This window comes from Bos grunniens, chromosome 12, assembly GCF_055505025.1.
Source record: "Bos grunniens cultivar Pamir isolate PY7600 chromosome 12, Bosgru_T2T1.0, whole genome shotgun sequence".
In the NCBI taxonomy this organism is placed as follows: Eukaryota; Metazoa; Chordata; class Mammalia; order Artiodactyla; family Bovidae; genus Bos; species Bos grunniens.
This window is the reverse complement of record NC_141176.1, coordinates 21,682,609-21,705,380: the sequence shown is the minus strand read 5'-3', so window position 1 is coordinate 21,705,380 and position 22,772 is coordinate 21,682,609. Positions and strand designations below refer to the sequence as shown.

Sequence of the window (22,772 nt, the reverse complement as noted above, 5' to 3'; positions counted from 1 at the left end):
AGGCTCCCTTGTCCAAGAGATTCTCTAGGCAGGAATACTGGAGTGGGTTGCCATTTCCTCCTCCAGGGGATCTTCCTGACCCAGGGATTGAACTCAAGTCTCCTGCATCTCCTGCATTGCAGGCAGATTCTTTACTGTTGAGCCACCGGGGAAGCCCAGGATAGACGCCTAGGCCAGGGTTGCTGATCTGAAGAGTAGACTGTGCCTTTCCTACAGATGGCTGAAATTCATTAGACAGCATTATTGCACTCCCTTTTGGGGTGAAATTCATCTAGGCCCTGGTTGTGTAGAAAGGAAGGAAAAATGCACTATGGATGGGCAGAGAGAGGCTGCTCAATAGTTTATTCTTACTGGGATGACTCTGCATTTAATGGAGGAGCAGGGAGAGCACCTGTGGGGGAGGGCCAACTTGTAGAGAAGAAGAGACTTAAAACTCTTAGGGTGCCCTCACCGCTCTGTCCAGTAAAAAAAAATCCTTATCTTTCCAGGTCAAGCTCGAGACCTGCCTCTTCTTGAAACTCTGTAACTGTCTCTGTTCATGTCACGCCTCACCCTCTTCTGGATTCCACTGATAATGCTGCCAGCCAACATTATTGAGCTTCCTATGTGCTGAGCATTGTGTTGAAGCACTTTCTATTCCTCTGTGTACACGCTTATTTAATCCTCACAAAACCTTGTGATGTAGGCATTTTCTCATCTTCACCATTTATTTGAGTTTGTTTCAGTACAAGCATACCTTAGAGATACTGTGGCTTCGGTTCCAGACCACCACAGTAAAGCAAACAGGCTTTGTTTGGTTTCCCAGTACATATAAAAGTTATGTTTATACCATGCTGTCATGTGTAAAGAAGGCTGAACGCCGAAGAATTGATGCTTTTGAACTGTGGTGTTGGAGAAGACTCTTGAGAATTCCTTGGACTGCAAGGAGATCAAACCAATCCATCCTAAAGAAAATCAGTGCTGAATATTCTTTGGAAGAACTGATGCTGAAGCACCAATCCTTTGGCCACCTGATGCAAAGAGCTGACTCATTGGAAAAGACCCTGATGCTGGAAAAGATTGAAGGCAGGAGGAAATGGGGATGGCAGAGAATGAGATGGTTGGATGGCATCACCGACTCAATGGACATGAGTTTGAGCAAGCTCTGGGAGATGGTGAGGGACAGGGAGGCCTGGTGTGCTGCCGTTCATGGGGTCACAAAGAGTCGGACACGACTGAGCTACTGAACAACAACAAAGTGTACAATAACATTATGTTTAAAAAAATGTTCACATCCTAATTTAAAAATAACTTGATTGCTAAAAAATGCTAACCATCATCTGAACCTTCAATGAGTCATAACCTTTTTGCCAGTGGAGGGTCTTGCCACTACCAGCTGAGAATTGTCACTCGCCACATGATTCTACAAGTATGAAATCACCGGCCCCTGCAACCATTGCCCTTCAGCACACTCTGCAAAGAGTTCAGGGCAGAGATCAGGAATGAGGTACTCTGTGCTCTCAGAAAACTAGCAGAACAGGCCTTCAGATAGTTAGATACTTTCAGGAGATTTTATGAGCCCAGTTTCTTGGATCTTCTCATACCTAGGAAAACACTCAAATCGTTAGTGGAGACCTCTGCTCCATGTGACTGGCAGCAAGCAACCGTCTCAAAAGATGTATGCTTAACTGCATGTATCCCCCTTCCCTAAAATCATATATATATGCTGACTCCCCCCACTGTGCAGCAGTTCCTCAGAGCTATCTCATTGTAGGCCCACATGAAACTTAACTCACAACTCTCAGTCTGAGCTTTTTTTTTTTTTGGTCAATACCTCATCGTTAATGGATGCTGACCCATCAGGGTGGTGTTTGCTGAAGGTTGAGGGTGGCTGTGGCAATTTCTTAAAATAAGACAACAGTGAAGTTTGCCATACTGATTGACTCTTCCTTTATGAACGATTTCTCTGTTTGATAGCATTTTACCCACAGGAGAACTTCTTTCAAAACTGGAGTCAGTCCTCTCAAACCCTGCCACGACTTGATCAACTAATTTGATAAAGCTTATGTAACGTTCTAAATCCTTTTTTGTCATTTCAGCAGGTCTTCACAGCATCTATACTGGGAGTAGATTACATCTATGAGCAAACCACAGTCTTTGTTCATCCATAAGAAGCAGCTGCTCTTCCATGAAAGTTTATCATAAGATTGCAGCAATTTAGTCACTTCTTCAGGCTCCCCTTTAATTCTCCTTCGCTTGTTTTTCCCTGCTAGCTCACCTGGTAAAGAATCCGCCTGCAATGCAGGAGACCCTGGTCCGATTCCTGGGTCAGGAAGATCCGCTGGAGAAGGGATAGGCTACCCACTCCAGTATTCTTGGGCTTCCCTTGTGGCTCAGCTGGTAAAGAATCCACCTGCAATGCGGGAGACCTGGGTTCAATCCCTGTGTTGGGAGGATTCCCTAGAGAAGGGAAAGGCTACACACTCCAGTCTTCTGGCCTGGAGAATTCCATGGCTGTATAGTCCATGGGGTCGCAAAGAGTCAGACACTACTGAGCGACGGGTTCAATCCCTGTGTTGGGAAGATTCCCTAGAGAAGGGAAAGGCTACACACTCCAGTCTTCCGGCCTGGAGAATTCCATGGCTATATAGTCCATGGGGTCTCAAAGAGTCGGACATGACTGAGCGACTTTCACTCACTCACTCACTCACGCTTGCTTTTCCACCACATCTGCAGTTACTTTCCTCATTAAAGTCTTGAACCCCTCAAAGTCATCCTTGAGGGTTGAAATCAATTTCTTCCAAATTCCTGATAACACTGGTATGTTGACCTGTTCCCATGAGTCGTGTGTGTGTGTAGTTGCTCAGTCGTGTCTGACTGTTTGCGACCCCATGGACTGTAGCTCACCAGGCTCTGCCCATTGAATTCTCCAGGCAAGAATACTGGAATGGGTTGCCATTTCCTTCTCCAGGGGATTGAACCCAGTCTCCCCACATTGTAGGCAGATTCTTTGTTGTCTGAACCACCAGGGAAACCCATGAGTCATGAATGTTCCTGAGAAGAGTAAACAAATAATGTTATTCTGATGCTGAGAAGTGTGGTGAAGTACATGAATCTTGGGAGAGGCATTAGGATGACATGGAAGTGGAGGGCCTCTTTTAAGCAGGTGATCGGGGAGTTCTTCCTGGAGGAGATGGCATTTGCGCGGAGACCCAAGTGATTCAGATTTGGGGGAAAGTGTTCTAGGTTGAAGAACCAGGGGGTGTCAAGCTTCTAAGTTAGGAGTGACCTGAATTGTCTGAGGAGCGATAAGAAAGCCAGAGTGGCTGGAGCAGAGGGAGGTGGGGGAAAAGGTAGAACACGAGGTCAGTGTTCATCATCTTTACAGAGAGAAGTTAGGTAGCTTTCTGGAAGTCCTGCAGCTGGTAAGGGGCAGATCTGGGATTGAGTCCCAGCTTGGCCTTTCTTGCTTTCTCAGATATGTATTTTCTTCCAAACTTACTTGGCAATTGGTCATATACCAATTGCCTTTGATCAAACTTTTCTTTGCAATATAGTTTTGAACAGAGCTTTCCTTTGCAACTCTGCGCTTCTTGAAAGTAGATACCAGGTTATAACCATTTAAAAACTACTCTGTGGAGAAGGAAATGGCAACCCACTCCAGTATTCTTGCCTGAAGGATCCCATGTACAGAGGAGCCTGGCAGGATACAGTCTGTGGGGTCACAAGAGACAGATACGACTTGGTGACTAACCCACCACCACCTTAAGTGGGCTTCCCTGGTGGCTCAGACTGCAAAGAATCTGCCTGCAATGTGGGAGACCCAGGTTCGATCCCTGGGTCAGGAAGATCCCCTGGCGAAGGGAATGGCTACCCACTCCAGTATTCTTGCCTGGAGAATTCCATGAACAGAGGAGCCTTGAGGGCTATAGTCCATGGGGTTGCAAAGAATCAGACACGACTGAGTGACTAACACGCATAAAATGCCTACTAATCAGAGATACAATTCACCAGCCAAGAGTTTAGAGCCGGTTACCACTGCCTTAAGGAGCTCCCCTGACTCATTAGAGAATGAAGTGTCTAAATGACATTCCAGTGCCTGTAGAAGACAAATGTTTGTGTAAAAGAGTTGATATAGTTTATAAAGTTTGTAATAATTTATATGGTTTATAATATATCACTTCTGTACTCACTGAGTGTCAGGTGCTGTGCTGAGCTCTTTATGTGATTAATAGCTTTTTATTCCCCTATCAACCCTGTGGGATAAGACTACATTTAACTGATGAGAAAGTGAGCCCAGAGAGGCATGGTCCTTTGTTGATCATCACACTGCCAGGGAGTGACAGAAATGAGACCAATCCCAGGTCTGGCTGTGGCCAAAGTCCACAGTGTAACTAACAAGTTCTGCTTGTCATTTTTAAGAAAGGGGCCAAGGAATCCCTTGAGGAAATATGGACAGGAAAATGCCAAAATTTTAGGCTAATTGTGCTTTTACAATATTTTGTATAAATCTTGAAAATGAAGTAATTCTAGAGCAGGAAGGACTTTGATAACATCTAAGCCCCAGCCCCCTCCTTTTATTGATGAGGGCCCGAGACTCAAGAACTCTCGCAAAGTCACAGAGATACAAAGCCAGAACCACTGCCAACTGAAGTTTTGTTCCAGAACTCCATGGCACTTTTTGGTAGCGGTGCAACCCAAGTCATATAGCAATTTGGATTATAAGTGAAAACATCTATATCTAATTCCAAACTATAAATTTTGTTATCTGTGTGGAGCTCAATAAACCTTCCTTTGCTGAAATTATCCTTTTGGACTGTATTACGATAGCTTAAAGGTCATTTATTCATGCTTGCTGAAACATTTTCAATGACTGGATGAAAATATTTATGTTTACACTGTTTCCTGATTTTTAATGTATCCTTTGGGTTTAAAAAAAATCACTTGTCATCCTGTTTGTCTTTAAAGATACTGTTTTATTGAAGGGAAAAAAAGAGATGTACTTCTTAAAAGCCAAAAAAAAAAAAAAAACCCTACTCTGCACAGCATATAGTAGGTGCACCACAGTGGCTCTTGAAGAAAGAATTAGACCATGATCCCCTCCTCTGGTCTTCTCTTCAGAGGCCTCCCCGTGGGGCGGCAGTGACCCTTCCTGAATAGGAGGTGGCCGGTGACCTGGCCATTGGCCTTCAGTCCACGAACACTGGAGCACCTTCTGTTCACTTGTGGGGGCCGAGCAGAGGGATGCAGAGATGAACAGAGGTCCGCCCCATGCTCTTGGAGCCGGCGGTCATAGGTGCTGGAGCAGAGTTGTCCTTACAGGGTAGGTCGCACAGACAAGGGTGACCGGCCTCTCCTGGGAGGGGGGGGTGCAGAAAGCACTCCAGAGGCAGTGGTGAGGTCCTGGAGAAGGAGTGGGCATTGGCCGGACTCACAGTGGACTGGAAGGAAGGATGTTGCCGGTGGAGACTAGCATGTACAAAGGCCCAAGGACAGGACTGGAAGGATGCATTTGGGAGGCTGTGAGTGGCTTGGAAAGTGATCATGGAAGGCCCGGTTTTTCAGATCAGGAGTTTGGACTTTACGCCCAAGATTGGAGAGTTTGAGCATAGGACAACAGTCTTGAGACACTCAAGGGAGTGGAGCTGTTGGAACCTCGCTAGAGGCCTTGGACAATGACCTGCACCATCCAGACTGCAGGTGGCTGAAGAGCCTAAAGAGGAACTGGGAGATGGCTGTTTTGTCCCTTTTTTTGTGGAGTCTACACTCCTGAGGGTCCTAATGTCAGAGGCCGGTGGTTATCTTGACAGCCCCAACACAGAGCACATTTGGTACTGTAGTAACTGGGGAATACATTACAGGGGTGTGAGCGTGCTGGCTTTATAAATGTGTTTTTATCTGACATGCATTCTCTTCTCCATTGCAAGCATGGGGATGGGTCAGTGACATGAGCGCTGTTCACTGATAGCATAGCACAGATAGCGAGGACATATCCGAGATGAAGTATGTGCAGTGTTATTTCTATCTGTAGAGTTGGAATCACTGCCAAGTGGAATTCTGGAATGTTTGTGACTTTTTTTTTCTTAATTAGGTTAAAGGAGAAAATCTGAGCAGATCAAAGGTTGATGAGATAAAAGTAGAGGGCAGAGCAGAGAGTGACTCTTACTGTGATGTAACTAACCCTGCAAATAAGAGTTTTAAAACACCAGTAATTGTGAAATCCATGGTGCTTGAATCTTGTAGCAGCTTTGTTGAAAGCCTGGTTCCTCCCCAAACTAAAAGCCACCCCCAGCATCGGGCATTAGAAACATTTAAAATTCATTGGGAAATTGCTATTATAAAAGTAATTTACCTCTGTAACAAAAATCTGGAAAATAAAGACCAAAAGGGGCAACTTACTTCTTTTCCTGCCACTCTCAGGATTGTTAAAAAAAAAAAATTCAACTGAGTAAAGATCTAATTGGTGGGGAATTCCCTGGTGTTCCAGTGGTTAAGATTCTGGGCTTCTAGTACAGAGGGCCCGGGTTCCATCCCTTGTCAGGGAACTAGACCCCACATGCTGCAAACAGGAGTTCACGTGCTGCAACCAAAACTCGGTGCAGCCGAACAAATAAATTAATTACAAAAAAGATCTAATTGGCTTTATTTAATTATTCACGAATCAGTCAGCCTCCTATCTTCACAGAAAGAAAGGGGCTCCAAGGAGCTGCACAAAGTGGAGGATGTATAGGCATAGGAGAGACAGGGCAAGTTATTCTAGCAAAGAGACGATTGTTTCAGGTCAGGTCGCCTTCCTATTGGGGAAAGCAGGGGTCTGTCAGGCAGATTACTCGACTAGTGCTGCCCAGCTGGTTGCAGACGTGACTGGTTGAAGGTCATGCTGTTCCCGGAAGAGACTGAAGGTGCAGTTAGGTTACATATTATGTCTTGTTTGCTGATGTGGGGTTGAGCGTAGGTGACTCCCTAAGGGGTGTGTTGTTTCTTTTTTAACAGGATGACTGTCATAAGTCTGTTCGTAAACTTCCTTTGTTTGCTTTTGTTGCACTAGCTGTTGGTTTTTAGAATTAAAACATACCTTCTTGCAATTCGAAGAGAATTGGCATTTAACATCTTTGTCGTATTTTATCCCAATGTCTTCTTCATTTTTTTCCCCTCTAAACCCAGTGGTGTGAACATTATAGATATACTTTTTAAAAACTATTTTAAAAGCTATCTATCAATGGGTTTGTTGTTGTTATTATTACCATTATCGAGTCTCTGGCCTCTCTTTCTCTGTCCCAACAGACTCTTGGTTTCATTTGAATAATTCTTTCACTGGCATGCTGGACTTTTTTGTCCCTCCATCCTGTTGCTCCAGCATCAGCATACAAACTGCCCTCTCTTCTCCTCACCGGAGCCACAGAATTGCCACGGAAATTCAGGCAACCGCGTGGCCGTTGCCCCTGACAATTTGTTTCTAATCTCGGTGGTGCCTGCAAATGCCTTCGTCTCATTAGTCAACCTGTGAGTCAGTCTTTCAAGCCTTCGCCACCGGCAGCAAGCCCTCTGCTTAGTCTCTGTCTTCCCTTCTCAACAAATGGCCTCACTTCTTACCTGGAGAAAATGGACACCACCGCGTGTGATTTTCTTCGACTTCCTGCCTGTCTCTCTGCACCTTCTCTCCACATTTTGTGTAGCTCTCCAGTCCGTTTTCATTGCCCATCCCTCGTCTCAGGAAGCCCGCCTTCCTTTCAAGGTCCTCCCATCTCCCTTCCTCTCTGCTGGTTCTGGAGCCTTTGTTGGCCTGATCGGGTCTTGCTTTGTCTTCTCTTCGCCTCTAGTCTTTCCCTCTCTCTGCAGGCTTTTCTCCTTCAGCCTTATAAAGCCGTCCATCTGCCTTCACCCTGAAGTCTCCTGGCCTCGTGTCTCCCGCTGGCTGTTGTACTACTTCTGTCTCTCCTCTTCTCAGCCTTTGAGGAAGAATCCTCTGTACTTGCTTGTCTCCACGCCTCCACTCACTTTAACACTTTCCCTTTATTATTATTAGTTTATTGAATATAAATGACGTTGATATATAAACATGCACACATACGTAGATAGTTATAAAGCATAATAAACCAGAGAACACCTGACCCAAGAACAGGAGAATTATCAATGTCATGGCTTCTTGGCATTGAGGGAACTCGGCTGTATCCTCCTTGTCTTCTTGTGTCACCCGGAGAAATACCCACTACAGAGGTAACTACCAGCCTCAATTTTGTGCTTGTTGTAACCCAACTTTTTGGGGGGGTGTGTGTGTGTGTCTTACCACATATATGAATGCCTGAATTATATATTATTTAGTTTTTGGGTTGTTTCTGAGCTTTGTGAAAATGATATTAAAGTGTGTTTAGTTTTCTGGGGCTAGCTTGTCTCAGAGGAACACTGTGTTTCTAAGATCCACAGCGGTGCAGTGTGCTGTTGGGAAGGTAGCACATTTTATCCATTCTCCTTGAAAGACTTGGTGAGCTTTGTAGGTTTCTGCAGTCTGTCCACTTCTGTTGCCTCATCACGCTCCCAAAATCTTTTTTGTTTGGGCTTCCATGAATGTCAAAGGCATATCCTCTCTAATTCTTATTTTAATGGTCTCTCTACTACATTAAAAAAAAAAAGCTTGATTGAGATATGATTCACATACCATGAAAATCCCAGGTATGTGCAAACATCTTCACAATCAATTTGGGGACATTTTCATCACCTGAGAAAGAAATCCTACCCACGCTAGCTATCACCCCCCTACTCCCCCACAATCTTCCCAAGACCCCTGTGCCTGAGCAACCTCTACTTTCTGTCTCTATAGATTTTCCTATTGTGAACATTTTGTATAGATGGAGTCTTTGTCTTCTTCCTGATCTTAGGGGGAAAGCTTTCAGCCTTTCACCATGAAATAGGATGTTAGCTGTGGGTTTTTCACGCTCTTTATCAGGTTGAGGAAATTCCCTCTACCTCCTAATTTCTCGAGTGTTTTTATATGAAAAGATTTTGGATTTGGTCAGATGTTTTCTCAGTGTCTATTGAGGTAACCATGTGTCTTTTACTTTTTATTCTGTTGATATGATGTATTGTTGTTTGGTCACTAAGTCATGTCTGACTCTACAACCCCATGGACTGTAGCCCCCCAGGCTCCTTGGTGCATGGAACTTCCTAGGCAAGAATACTGGAGCGGGTTGCCATTTCCTGCTCCAAATGGTGTATTACATTAATTCATTTTTGGATGTTAAGCCAAACTTGGATTCCTGGGACAAATCCTACTTGGTCATGGCATGTAGCCCTTTTTTACGTGTTGCTGGATTTGGTTACCTACTGTTTCGTACAGGAATTTTGTGTCCATATTCATGAAAGATACTAGATTGTTTTTCTCGTTTCTCTTGTTTTCTTGTCATGTCTTTTCTGGTTTTGATATCAGGGTAATACTGGTCTCAGAATGAGTTGAGAAGTGCTCCCTTCTTACAAATGTTTGATAGAATTCAATGTTGAAGCTGTCTGAGCTTGAGCTTTCTTTTGGAGGAAATTTTTTATTATTACTAATTGAGTATCTTGTTACAGGTCGGTTCAGAGTATCTATTTCTTGAGTCAGTTTTGGTAGTTTGTGTATTCTAAGGAATTTGTCTGTTTCATTTAAGGTATCTAATTTGTTGGTATATAGTTAGTTGTTCTTGGTGAAAAAGCTGGCTTGAAACTCAGTATTAAAAAGACTAAGATCATGGCATCTGGTCTTATCACTCCATGGCAAATACAAGGGGAAAAAGTAGAAGCAGTGACAGATTTTCATTTCTTGGGCTCCAAAATCACTGTGGATGGTGACTGCAGCCATGAAATTAAAAGATGCTTGCTTCTTGGAAGGAAAGCTATGACAAACCTAGACAGTGTATTGAAAAGTAGAGACAGCACTTTGCCGACGATATAGTCAATGGTTTTTCCAGTAGTTATGTATGGTTGTGAGAGTTGAACCACAAAGAAGGCTGAGTGCCAAAGAATTGATGCTTTTGAACTGTGGTGTTGGAGAAGACTCTTGAGAATCCCTTGGACTGCAAGGGATCCAACCAGTCATTGGAAGGACTGATGCTGAAGCTCCCATCCTTTGGCCACCTGATGCAAAGAGCTGACTCATTTGAAAAGACCCTGATGCTGGGAAAGATTGAGGGCAAAAGAAGGGGACAACAGAGAGATGGTTACATAGCATCACTGACTCAATGGACATGAGTTTGAGCAAACTCTGGGAGATAGTGAAGGACAGAGGAGCCTCACGTGCCACAGTCCATGGGATTGCAAAGAGTTGAACACGACTTAGTGACTGAACAACAACAAAAAGTTGTTTCTTGGTGTTCCTTTAAAATCTTTATTTCTGTAAGATAAGTAATAATCATCTTTCGTTTCTAATTCTAATAATTTTCGTCTTCTGCCTTTTTTTCACAGATCATTCTAGCTAAAGGTTTGTCAATTTTGTTGGTCTTTTCAAAGAGTCAGCTTTTGGTTTTGACAGTTTCCTCTATTTCTCTATTCTGTCTTTTGCTATTCCACTCTAATCTTTTTTATTTTCTTTTGAGTGTGTTGAATTGTGTTCTCTAATAGATATGTTGAAGTCTTGAGTCCTGGTACCTGTGAATGTGATATTACGTGGAAATAGGATCTTCTGCAGATCTAATCAGTTAAATTAAAATGAGGTGCTACTGCATTATGTGTGTGTGTGCTTAGTCACTCAGTCGTGTCTGACTCTTTATGACTCTTATAGACTGTAGCCCTCCAGGTTCCTCTATCCATGGGATTCTCCAGGCAAAACTACTGCAGTGGGTTTCCATTTCCTTTTCCAGGATATCTTCCCAACCTGGGATCGAACCCATGTCTCCTGCATTGCAGGCAGATTCTTTACCATCTGAGCCACCAGGGAGGCCCCCTTACTGCATTATAACGGGCCCTGAGTCCAGTCACTGATGTTGGTATAAGGACACCATGTGAACACACAGAGAAGAGGAGGCCATGTGGTTACAGAGACAGATTGGAGGGATGCTTCCATAAACCAAGAAATGCTAAAGCTTGCCAGCATCCACCAGGAGGTAGGAGAGGGATGTGGAAGAGATTCTTCTTCAGGGTCCCCAAAAAGGAAAATCTTGACTTCTAGCCTCAAGAGCTGTGAGAGATTAAATTTCTAATACTCAGTGTATGGTATTTTGTTACCTCATAGGACACTGATACACCTCCCTTCTGCTTGCTTTAGGTTTCGTCTTTCTTTTCCAGTATCTTAGGCAGAAATTTGGATTATTGATTTGAGATCCTTTTTTCTTAATGGAGAAATTCACAGCTGTAAGTTTCTCTCTAAGCACTGCCTTACCTGCATCCCATAAGTTTTGTCTTATCGTGTGTTGTGTCTTCATTTTCATTTATCTCAAAGTATTTCCTAAACTCCTGTTGATTTCTTCTGTGACCCTTTGGTTATTTCGGAGTGTGTTGTTTGATTTCCATGTATTTGTAAATGTCCCCAAATTCTTTCTGTTACTGATTTCTGATTCCATTGTTGTCAGAGATCATACTTTGTGTTGCTTCTGTTATTTTAAGTGAACTGAGGTTTGTTTTATGGCCTAGCATGTGGTGAAGCCTAGAGAACGCTCATGTGTACCTGAAAAGAATGAATATTATACAGTTGTTGGGAGGAGGGTTCTGTAGATATGTTAGTTGTTCATATTTTCTCTCTTGTGAGTCTGATACCAATTTCAGTGTGTGTTTTTTTCCTCCTACACCAAACAATTCTCGGGCACCAGTGGGTGTCCTACAATTTAATGCATTTGTGATAGTGTGTATCTGGAGAGAGCATCAGCTGCCATGGGTTAAGGACTCAGTCCTGCAAGACGGGCCCCTTTGTCCTTCCACTTCAGACACCAGTCACAAGTCCGGGTCATCACCTGTGCTTCTTTGGGTTTCATTTGCTAAGAGGGCCCACAACTCAGACACATTTATCTACTAGATTAGCGGTGTGTTACAAAAGGGTACAACTCAGGAACTGCAGGAAGACAAAGATGCATTCGGCAAGTTATATGGGAAGGGCCACAGAGCTTCCATGGTCTCTGGTCACGCCATTCTCCCCAAGTCTTCACATGGTCACCAGCCTGGAAAGTCTAGAAAACCAGTCCTCTGGGGTTGTTATGGAGGCATGAATGATTAAATCATTGGCTGTCAGTGGTTGAACTTGATCTCCAGACACTCTATCCTCCCCAGAGTGTTCGGTGGGACTAAATGTTTGAACCCTGGAATCATCTCTTGGTTCCCCTGGCAACCAGCCCCTATCCTTGGGTCTTTTAGAAGTCACCTCTCTAGCTGTGACAAAAGACACCTTTATCATTTTTTCTAGCACTCTGGAAATTCCAAGAGTTTTAGGACCTCTGTGCCAGAAAGGGAATGGAGACCAAATACATATGTCTTATTATAAGACAACAGTATCACATATTTTCTGCTTGATCTTCTGCCTAGTTTTTTTGTCTGTTATTAACAGTGGAATTGAAGTATCCAGCTGATACTGTTGAATTATCTTTCTTTCCATTTCTGTCAGTTCTTGGTTCATCTGTATTTGTATTCTCTTATCAGAGAGCATATGTTTATGACTTTTCTATCTTCCTGGCAGATTGACTTTTATCATTATAAAAGGTCCCTTTGTTTCTGATAACAGTCTCTGCTTTAAAGTCCATCTTGCTTGGCACTGGGCTTCCTAGGCGGTGCAGTGGTAAAGAACCCACCTGCCCATGCAGGAGACACAAGACACTCGGGTGTAATCCCTGGGTTGGGAAGATCCCCTGGAGAAGGAAATGGCAACCCACTCCAGTATTCTTGCCTGGAGAATCCCATGGACAGAGGAGCCTGGCGCGACTATAGTCCATGGGGTCGCAGAGAGTCAGCTGCAGCTGAGCAGGAGCACGAGGGTTAGGCGGCCTCTCACCCGGCACTGGCAGCACACTCCAAGGAGCAGACAAATAAATGGAAGGCTCTTACAGGTGGACGGGTGGGCAGTGAAGGTATCAGCACAAAAAAGGGGAGATTATTTGGGGCTAGGACATCTTTGAGAAAGCAATGGCACCCCACTCTAGTACTCTTGCCTGGAAAATCCCATGGATGGAGGAACCTGGAAGGCTGCAGTCCATGGGGTTGCTGAGGGTCAGACACGACTGAGCGACTTCACTTTCACGTATTGGAGAAGGAAATGGCAACCCACTCCAGTGTTCTTGCCTGGAGAATCCCAGGGACCAGGGAGCCTGGTGGGCTGCCGTCTATGGGGTCGCACAGAGTTGGACACGACTGAAGTGACTTAGCAGCAGCAGGACATCTTTTGAGGGGCAGGGATCTTTTAACTATAAGAATATTTGCTCTAAAATGAGAAGTCTTTTTTTTTTCAACTAGAGTATAATTGTTTTAAAATGTTGTATTAGTTTCTGCTGTACAACAGTGTGAATCAGCTATATGTATACATATATCCCTTCCCTCTTGAGCCTTCTTCCCAGCTCCCACGCCCACCCGCTCTGGGTTGTCACAGAGCACCTAGCTGAGCTCCCTGTGCTATACGGCATCTTCCTACTACCTACCTATTTTACACATGGTCATATATATCTGTTGGTCCCAGTCTCCCATTCATTCCACCCTCCCCTTCTCCCCCCAGCTTCGTCCGCAGGGACATCAGTTCTCTCACTTCACTATCTCTTTGTCTCTGTTCCTGTGCAGGGAACCCCTTCTTGCAGGTGACCTCACTAATTTTGATTAGGAAATTTCAGATTGGCTCTTTTATAGGTCACCTTTTTGAGAGGGGTTGAAACTACAATTAAGCCTTGATTTGCAGGAGTCGGGGGCAAATGACTGCATTGGGCACTTGTTATTTCTTTCTAACAGTAGCATCTGAGCTTAGACTGCTGGCTTGGAGGGAAAAGGAATGTGTGAGTGAAAGAGAGAGCCAGCTTTGCATGGGGCACTTTCTGAATGTTGACTGTCTGAAAGTTAGCAGTCGGTGTTTGGTAGCAAGCAAATAAAGTAAGCTGTTTTTAGTACTCTCTGTAATTCATTCAACAAATAGTTACTAAGAAACTTTAAAATAGACGCACTGTTTTTGTGCTGGGAATACAGTGCTGAGTGAAGAAAACAGACAATTCCCACCCTTGTGAAACTTACATCCTAACTAGGGAGACAAGTAAACAAGTCAGTAAAATACATGTTGTTATATCAGGCAGTAGTTGAGTCCTCTGGAGAAAAATAAGTAGGAAAGGACCATAGGAAGTGGGAATGTTTGAAATTGTACCCAAGGGAACTGGGGAAGCCCCTGAGAAGGTGACCTTTGAGCAGGGACATTAGAAGGTGAGGACATGAGTCATCTGGATGCAGGCTGTTGGGGTTGGGCTTCCCTGGTAGCTGAGCTGGTAAAGAATCCACCTGCAGTGCAGGAGACCGTGGTTCAATTTCTGGGTTGGGAAGATCCGCTGGAGAAGAGATAAGCTACCCACTCCAGTATTCTTGGGCTTCCCTGGTGGCTCAGCTGGTAAAGAATCAGCCTGCAATGCGGGAGATGTGGGTTCGATCCCTGGGTCGGGAACATCCCCTGGAGGAGGGCATGGCAACCCACTCCAGTATTCTTCCCTGGAGAATCTCATGGACAGAGAAGCCTGGCAGGCCATAGTCCATGGGGTTGCAAAGAGTCAGACACGACTGCGCGACCAAGCACAGCACAGCACGTTTGTAAGCCGGGAGCAGCAGTCAGGGACAAAGGCCCTGGGCAGGAGCCGGCCTTGCTTTGTTCCAGGACCAGCCACATCTCAAGCCACTCTGGTCTTGGCTGAGGAGAGAGGGGTGTGAGGATAGGCTGACGATAAGGATTTTAGGTTTCTCCTTTCTTGTGGGATGCGTGGAAATGCATGGAAACCCCATGCAGGGCTTTTAGGGGTACCTCAAGGGAATGGCAACCCACTCTGTTATTCTTGCCTGGAGAATCCCGTGGACAGAAGAGTCTGGTGGGCTACAGTGTCGCAAAGAGTTGGACATGACTGAAGTAACATAGCATCCTCTGATGTCCCCTTTAAGAAGATTCCTCTGGCGTTTGTTTTGCGAATAGACTTCAGGAGGTAAGAGGAGAGACCAAGAAGGTCCCTACGATTATATTAATAATGCAGGTGAGATGTGCTAGTGGCCTGGACCGTGTTGTCATGGGGGTGTTGAGAAGTGGCTGGATGCTGGATGTATTTGAGATAGAATCAACAGGATATGTGAGTTTGAAAGGAAGAGATGATTCTCAGCAAGGATGAATCCAAGATTGTTTTTCCTGGGTGAGTGGAAGGAAGAGTTGCCTTTTACTAAGGTGGAAAGGACTGGAAGAAGCAGGGAGGGGGCATGAGAACGAAAAAAAATGTGACCCACAAGAGCAGCAAATTTCAGCGTTATTCAGGGACCATATTGAATTCCGTAGACTAGGAGCCAGTCTCTAGATTGCTCTGAGACACTGTTCCAAAGAGGCAAGGGAGAAGCCAGGGTACATGTATGAATTTTTTGCAGGGAAAAACAAACAAATGGATAATCAAACATAGAAAGATCATGGCATATCACAAAGAACAGACTTTTCAAGTTAATGATTTTAGCGCTTTCCCTTGTCTGAGATGGTGCATGAATCTAGAATTCCCAGGTGGCGCTAATGGTAAAGAATCTGCCTGCCAGTGCAGGAGATGTAAGAGATGCGGGTTCCATCCCTGGGCCAGGAAGATTCCCTGGAGGGGAGGGCATGGCAACTCACCCCAGTGTTCTTGCTTGGAGAATCCCTTGGACAGAGGAGCCTGGAGGGCTATAGTCCATGGGATCACAAAGAACCGGACATGGCTGAAGAGACTTAGCACACAGGGAGTCATTGAAATTTTCCCCTAGATATGCATCTTAACTAGCTCAGGACCAAAGCACGGAATGTTTCCTGTTTTTCTCCATTCTGAATTCCCGTTAGTATGCTCTCTTGGGAGGCTTTGCAACTGCAGTGGCTGATGGCTTGATCCCTGTTGAACTGGAATGGCAGGTGACATTTTTTTCTGTTTAGACAGCTTAGTTTTAGACAAGTTAATGTTTGAGTGCATATGAAATATCCAACAGGAGAAACTGGTTAAGCTTTTAGGTCCATACGTGTGTAGTTTGGGAGTTACTGGCTACAGGTGGTATTTCTACTGTGCTAAATGAAATCACCAAGTAGTATAGACAGGGAAGGGATCCAAGGTCTGAGCTTGGAGCCACTCCAGCCCTCAGAGGTTTGAGGACTAGTCTCTTAGGAAGAACTCTGCAGAGGAGTCGCCAATGGGTAGGAGGAAAACCAGGAGCTGTGGGTACCTGGTGACTAACCTTGGGGACAGTGAGAAGACTTGTTGTTTGGTCGCTCAGTTGTGTCCGGCTCTTTGCAACCCCATGGACTGCAGCACACCAGGCTTCCCTGTTCTTCACTGTCTCCCTGAGTTTGCTCAAACTGATTTCCATTGAGTTGGTGATGCTATCCAACCATCTCATCCTCTGTCGTCCCCTTCTGCTCCTGCCCCAATCTTTCCCAGCATCAAGGTCTTTTCCAAAGAGTCAACTCTTTGCATCAGGTGGCCAAAGGATTGGCTTCAGCATCAGTCTTTCCAATGAATATTCAGGGTTGATTTCCTTTAGCATTGACTGGAGGGAAGGCTCTAATCAGGTGGGTGGGTGGTTGAGATGTTTGCAAGTTCTTTTCTGATCCTTTGTTTTGTGAAGCAGGAGTGGGCTTATCCTTGGGGGTGGAGGGTGCGGGGTGGGATGGAGGTCTGAGAAGAAGCAGGGAGGAGAGAGAGGAGGGGGAAGATCAGGGAGATGGAGCTGGACTGCTGGGGGCACCAAGGCTTCTCCAGGTTAGTGGTCAGGAATCAGAGCATGGCCAGGCAGCCTGGTGTGTTGTATCTCATCCTTGTTCAGCTCCAAGGAGACAGACCTGGAGTCAGTGGGACCTTAGAGGTGAGCAGCGTTGGCCCCAGATAAGGAGGGCAGCCAAGCAAGTTGAAGGTACATGTGACTAACTGTGGAGTTGAAAGGTTGGCTTTGGCTCTTTGATATCATCTCAGTGTTTCTCTTTTGGGCTCCATCCAGTCTCTTTATAGAACTACTGTGATTTTTTTTCACTCTGGGCTGTTCAGCCACATGCAGTTTTGTTGAAGAGCACTCTCTCCAGTGAGCTTTGAGGTGGTGTGTTGTGGGTTTCGTTTCATATCCTGCTCATGTGCTAAGTCCCTTCAGTCATGTCTGACTCTTTGGGACCCCATAGACTCTTCTGTCCGTAGACCACCAGGCTCCTCTGTCCATGGGATTCTCCAGGCAAGAATACTGGAGTGGGTTGCCATGCTCTCCTCCAGGGGATCTTCCTGACCCAGGGATCGAACCTGCATCTCCTGTATTGGCAGGCGGGTTCTTTAGCACCAAGAACTCCCTGGGAAGTCTTGCACATAAGCTAGTATAAAAGTCACGCAGTGCTGTTTCAGTCTGGGAATGGCCAGTTCCCCGGGAGTTGGGGGGGTGAGGAGCCGACACCTCACCCTTTGCAAGTACTCCTTAGGCACCCCCAGCAGCTCAAGTCGGAGTGTTTCTTTCTACTTGAGTGCCGTCTGCTCTGGTCTTCTCTCCTAACTTGCTAATAAACTCCCGAGGGCAGAAAGTGTCTCTGTCTTCCTTTGCATGAAGCACGTAAATGTGCGGTGCCGACTCACCTTCCTGTGTTCCTGTTTGGCCTCTGCCGTGTATGGGAAACTTCCAGGCCACTGATTCCCAGTGTGCAGCTTAGTGTCAGGTTCTGTCCTGTCCCGTCATGGGATCCTGGCTCCTCTGCCAGCCTTGGGAGGACTGGCCCAGGGTTCTTTCTGAGAAACCTCCCCTAGGTGGAGCTGGTAATCTTGATGAGGGCTGAAATAGGTAAGCCAGATGCACCTCCTCCAAGCGGGGTCCTTTGTCCCAGAGGATCAGGGAAACACGAGCCGCCCATCTGCCTGTGGGCCCAGGCCTCTCATAAAACTAGGCTTGTTTGGACACCAAGGGGTTTTCCTTTTTATATAGAAAAAAGATGCATTCTTGAATATAACTAAATTTATTTATTTTTAATTGAAGGGTAATTGCTTTACAATATTGTGTTGGTTTCTGCCACACATCTACATGAATCAGCCATCAGTTCAGTTCAGTCAGTACTGGAGTGGGTTGCTGTTTCCTTCTCCAGGAGATCTTCCCAACCCAGGGATGGAACCCGGGTCTCCCGCATTGCAGGCAGACGCTTTACCATCTGAGTCACCAGGGAAGACTCTCAGTCGCTCAGTCAGGTCTGATTCTTTGCGACCCCAAGGACTGCAGCACGCAGTCCAGCTCAGTATTTATTTAACATCTGATGTTTGTTCACCACCTCCTTACATCTGTGGGCAGATGAGACGTGAGGACCTTGCCTTCCAGGAGCTTACATGTTTCCTGGTGTTGAGTGCATGCTTGGCTAAGTACTGATTTAGCTGAGAGCAATTTCAGTTTTGGGAGCAGACTGGTTCCCCAGTAATACCTGCCAGGTCTGTGGTGTTGGCTTCAGTGATACTGGAACTCAGATAAGGGAGAGCCCCAGGCTGGGCAGAGACAACTCCCCTGAGAGGCAGGACTTAAAGGATAAGGAGGATTAGATGGGGAGGGGGGTGGATCAAGGGCTCAGGTGTGAGGAAGGAGGAAGGTACCAGAAAGAGGATTTTGGATTTGATTCTCTAGGCTGGGAGCATGGCTCATGTCCCTGCAGTTTCACCGGTCCCTGAGAATCTCTGGGAATGAGGGTGAATCCAACCATTCCCATCCCCAGAATTGCCCTCCCCCGCCCCGCCTAGTTCCCCCTCCTCTCTGCCAAACTGGAAATGGTGTCATCAGGTCCCCTCTTGTGTCACCTGCTGTGATCTCTTGATGATGGAGCCCGAGGGCCTCCTCTGCTGTTAATCCCACTCTGCTATTCATTTTCTCTGCTCCTTGTAACCCTGTAATCCCTGCCCCTACCTCTGAGTTCTCAGGCCTGCCCAGACTGTTTCTAAATCTCAAAATGTAACCGTGTTAGTCCTTTGCTTCAAAGCTGGTGTTCTCCACCGTCCACAGGACAAAGTCTAAACTTGCTACCTTTGCAGCCCAATCTGGCCGAGCCTCTTTTTCCTGGCTGTGTTCTAGGTCTGAGTGACCATTTAGGAGAAGGAAAATGATTTTACAGTAAAGTATTTCAGATTTCCCATAGCTCATGGTGCTAACAGGATGGACTATTCAGAAGCACTTGGGACATACAAGGCTGACAACCATTCATAGCTACAGCACAGAAGCAGATCATGGTCCCATATCACCAAGGAAAAGTTCAAGTTAAACTATGAGTAATAACTCATATTTGAAAAAAAAATAACAGAAAGATAAATGACCTTTGGGGAGAATTTCCACCCAAAATGGTAAAAAAAAAAAAAAAAAAAAAAAACCTTTTAAAATCTGGTGCTCAAAGAGATAGATGGAAATCCATTTACAGTGCTCAGTAGAAGAAATGTGAAGGGGTGGGCAGGCATATATGGCTCCTGACAGATCCTATCCGGAAACACAGAAGCCACAGGTAAAGAAGCAGGATTTGAGCGATCACAGACCCACCAGGCTCATCTGCACAGACTCCTGCGTGGCTTTGGGGCCCGAGGCCCTTGTTTGCCTTCCTCGTTGGCGCTCTGATTTAAATGGCATTTCTTGGAGGTCAAGTTGGATGCTTTTTCGAGCACATGGGAGATAAGAAGCCAACCCAGACACAGCTGGGAATCGACCGCCTTGAGAATGTTTCAGAAATGGAAGCAAACAAGTAGTTTCTCAGAGGACTAAACGAGAGCAGAAGCAGAGGAAGAATCTCGGTCTGGAGTTCCTGGGGCAGCGATGGCGGTTTTAACGGGGGAGGAGGGGTGATTGTAGGCAACCCATAAAGAGGCAGAGTCCTCAGTGACCTTGAGCCGATGGGGTTGTGTTTCCAAATGCCCTCATGGGATGCCGGCCCCTGTGACCCCCTCTTCCTCCCGAGGGCACATACAGCAGAAGGAGTGGATTAAGCCAGGACCCAGAATTTTACCAAACTGACTTGAATCCATCCTCAGCGTGGACACTCCACACGTACTTGCTGCAGGAGGTGTTGCCAGGATTAGTGGCTGGTGGAGCTGTTCCTCCCATGGGGAATGAGGTTGCCTCCTTCCTGTCTCTGGGCGGGGGGAGTGGGGGGTGAGGGGTGGGAAGGGAAGCAGGGCCGCCCAACAGAGCGGGAGGCCACCCAGATTACCCCACTGTCCCGTATGTCTTTCTTTCTCTTAATCCTCCTGAGGAACGGCGGGTAGCCTGAGACGTCTGAATTGTGTCTTAGTTCCTGACTGTTCTGCCCCATATAAAATACAGATGAGCCCTGTTCCCGGTGAGTTCCTACAGTCAGTTAGTCCAGAAACCAAGCTGTTGGTCCCAGGGAGAACAAAGCTGCAGGAAGCACGGAATTCTCTTACACCTTCTTGAAAATGCAAGTCATGTGGCCTGGAAAATACTTTTCTTCCCTAGCGAGCTGCACCCTTGAGTGGTGGAAGAGGCAGCTGAAGTTATTCCAAGAAAGCGCTCTGAGTTTGGTAATAAAAGGAAGTGATATTTCGCCCCTGCCTCCGGGCCGGACTCCTGGGAGCTCAAGGGGCCAAGAGGAAACGGCTGGGTGTAGGGAGATCACTCCCGGCACTGGGCCTCCCTACACGCAGCCCTGGGCGCGCATGGGGCCGTGTGCAAAGATCCCCGGTGCCGAATGCAATGTGATGAGTAAGAGGATGCCAATTGTGTTGAGTGGGGTATTTAAACAAGAGCACATATACATACAGTGGTGTGCAGCCTGCCCGAGTTCCCCGAGGCGTGGCTGGCAGCCGCTCCTGGGCTGGCCCAGGGGCAGAGGGGAACCTGCCCATCTTGACACAGCAGGTGCCTCCCCTCTGCTGGTTAGGAGGATGCTTTTGGAGCATTTTCTCGTGACACGATCAAATAGCCCAGAGAAGGTGAACTGCGAGGTAAAGGCGTGAACGCGACGATGGAGAGAGCTGGGGACGAGACGCCCGGGAACCCCGAGCCATCCTCCCTGGCGACTCTGGGTGACCCACAGGTGACCCTGCTGTCTGTCCACAAACGGTGGTCCTTCAAGAGGAGCCCTGGGACCGGGGGCTCCAGCAGGCCGGTGATTTCAGAGGAGGAATGCCCTCCCCCATCAGAGGAAGGAGAATTTTCACAGAAGGTTTTGAATGGATCGGAAGAGATCAGTTCCAAGCAGGTGAGTGGTGTTGCAGAAGGGCTGACAAGCCAGGAGGGCTTCTTATAAAAGTTCCAGGTTACAGATGGAGGTTTCCTGCTTGTCTTGCATCAGAGGGGCCAGTGGAGTGGCTCTGGGGTATGGAGTGAGCCAGGAGCCCAGGGGAACTTTCCAGAGATTAAGTCCACGGTGGATAAATCTTGGGTTTTGTTGCTTCTTACTTTCAGGATATTTTTTAAGCCTCTGTGGTGAACAGGTTTCTCAAAATGCAAATCAGACAAAAATGAATCTTTCTCTTTTTATTTATTTTTAACACGTGTACGTTCTTGTGTTAATCTTCACGTTTCAACCAAATAAGCATTTTGAAAATGTTGCTGCCAAGTGAACCTGCTCTTAAATGAAAGGTTTGTTAACCCAAACGTCAGGTCACATTCAAAATCAGGGCAGTGTAACTAATGTTTTGTAAAAATGGTGCTTCAGTGGTATTTCCAGGTGGTACAGGTGGTCTGTGTGGGGTTCTTTTCATTGCTATGAGTAGATGGGAAAAAAATACTACTACGTAGACATAAAGGGAAGGTTTCATATGTCTTTTGCCCCTTTAGGAGTTATCTTTGTTTCTTCTGGTGTTGTTTAAAAAGTCTGTAAAACTAAAGGAGATATTGTAAGTTGAGATTTTTGAAATGAAAGAGATTTGTGTACATTGAAGATTTATGAACGTCCATTTATGCAGTACACAGTCAACTTTCATATTTCTAGTTGAATGTTGTAAGACAGGAAAATATAATTTTTTTTGTAAAATGCTTAAGAGCTTTTCTTTAAAGTGTTCAGACTACTACTTGATAAAATTCAACCTATGTCTGAGGTATTTGAATGGGAAATAGTCTAATGATTTTTGATGGCCACTTCTAACCTCATATGACTGGGAAAACAACCAGAACCTGACCAGGGAGCCCTTCAGGAGGGCCAGGCTGGAGGCTGTGGCTGCGAGAGTCAGGTGTGGGTCTGCACCCTTACTGGGCTGTGGGATCTGGCAGGTGAGCTTGGACTTCTCCAGCTCCAGATTCCTGGGATGAGAAGTCTTGCCTCCCTGGGTTGTGAAAGCACCTTGTCGAGGACTGTATACACTCACAATGGTATTGTGTCTACCAAAATGATCTTCAGTGGGATTCCTAACTCTGGAGATGTGTTTGGTGCACTTTGAACGTCCGGTGGAACTGTGTTGGCCAGTTAATGTGTCTGAGCACAGTTGCAGCTTTTTTTTTTTTTTTTTTCCTGAAGCTCTAATTATAAAAGTTAACACCTGTTTATTATGCACAGCAAATTTAACATGAAGCAGTGGAATGTAGAAAACCATAAAGACTTGAAAGCAGCTGTATGCTTCAGCCATTTTGCCGCTACACATATGAACATATGTGAGTTTGTGTATGTGTACAAAAGCATGACATACCTTGTATTTTTTATACTTAATATTTTGTGGAAATACAGATATATA

At 45.8% G+C, this 22,772-nt stretch overlaps 1 protein-coding gene across 6 annotated transcripts in view; it reads left to right on the top strand.

Annotated features, from left to right (window-relative positions):
* Positions 1–22,772, top strand: part of ATP7B (ATPase copper transporting beta) — a 74,221-nt gene that overhangs the window by 2,729 nt on the left and 48,720 nt on the right. For 3 of the 6 annotated variants that reach the window (XM_086329196.1, XM_086329201.1, XM_086329203.1), the window contains exon 1: positions 20,715–21,301. The exons of the other annotated variants lie outside the window; for them this stretch is intronic. In XM_086329196.1, the coding sequence (XP_086185322.1) occupies positions 21,065–21,301 (237 nt within the window). In that variant the 5' untranslated portion in view covers positions 20,715–21,064. Of the gene's footprint in view, positions 1–20,714; positions 21,302–22,772 lie in introns of those variants that run through there. 6 annotated transcript variants of the gene reach the window in all.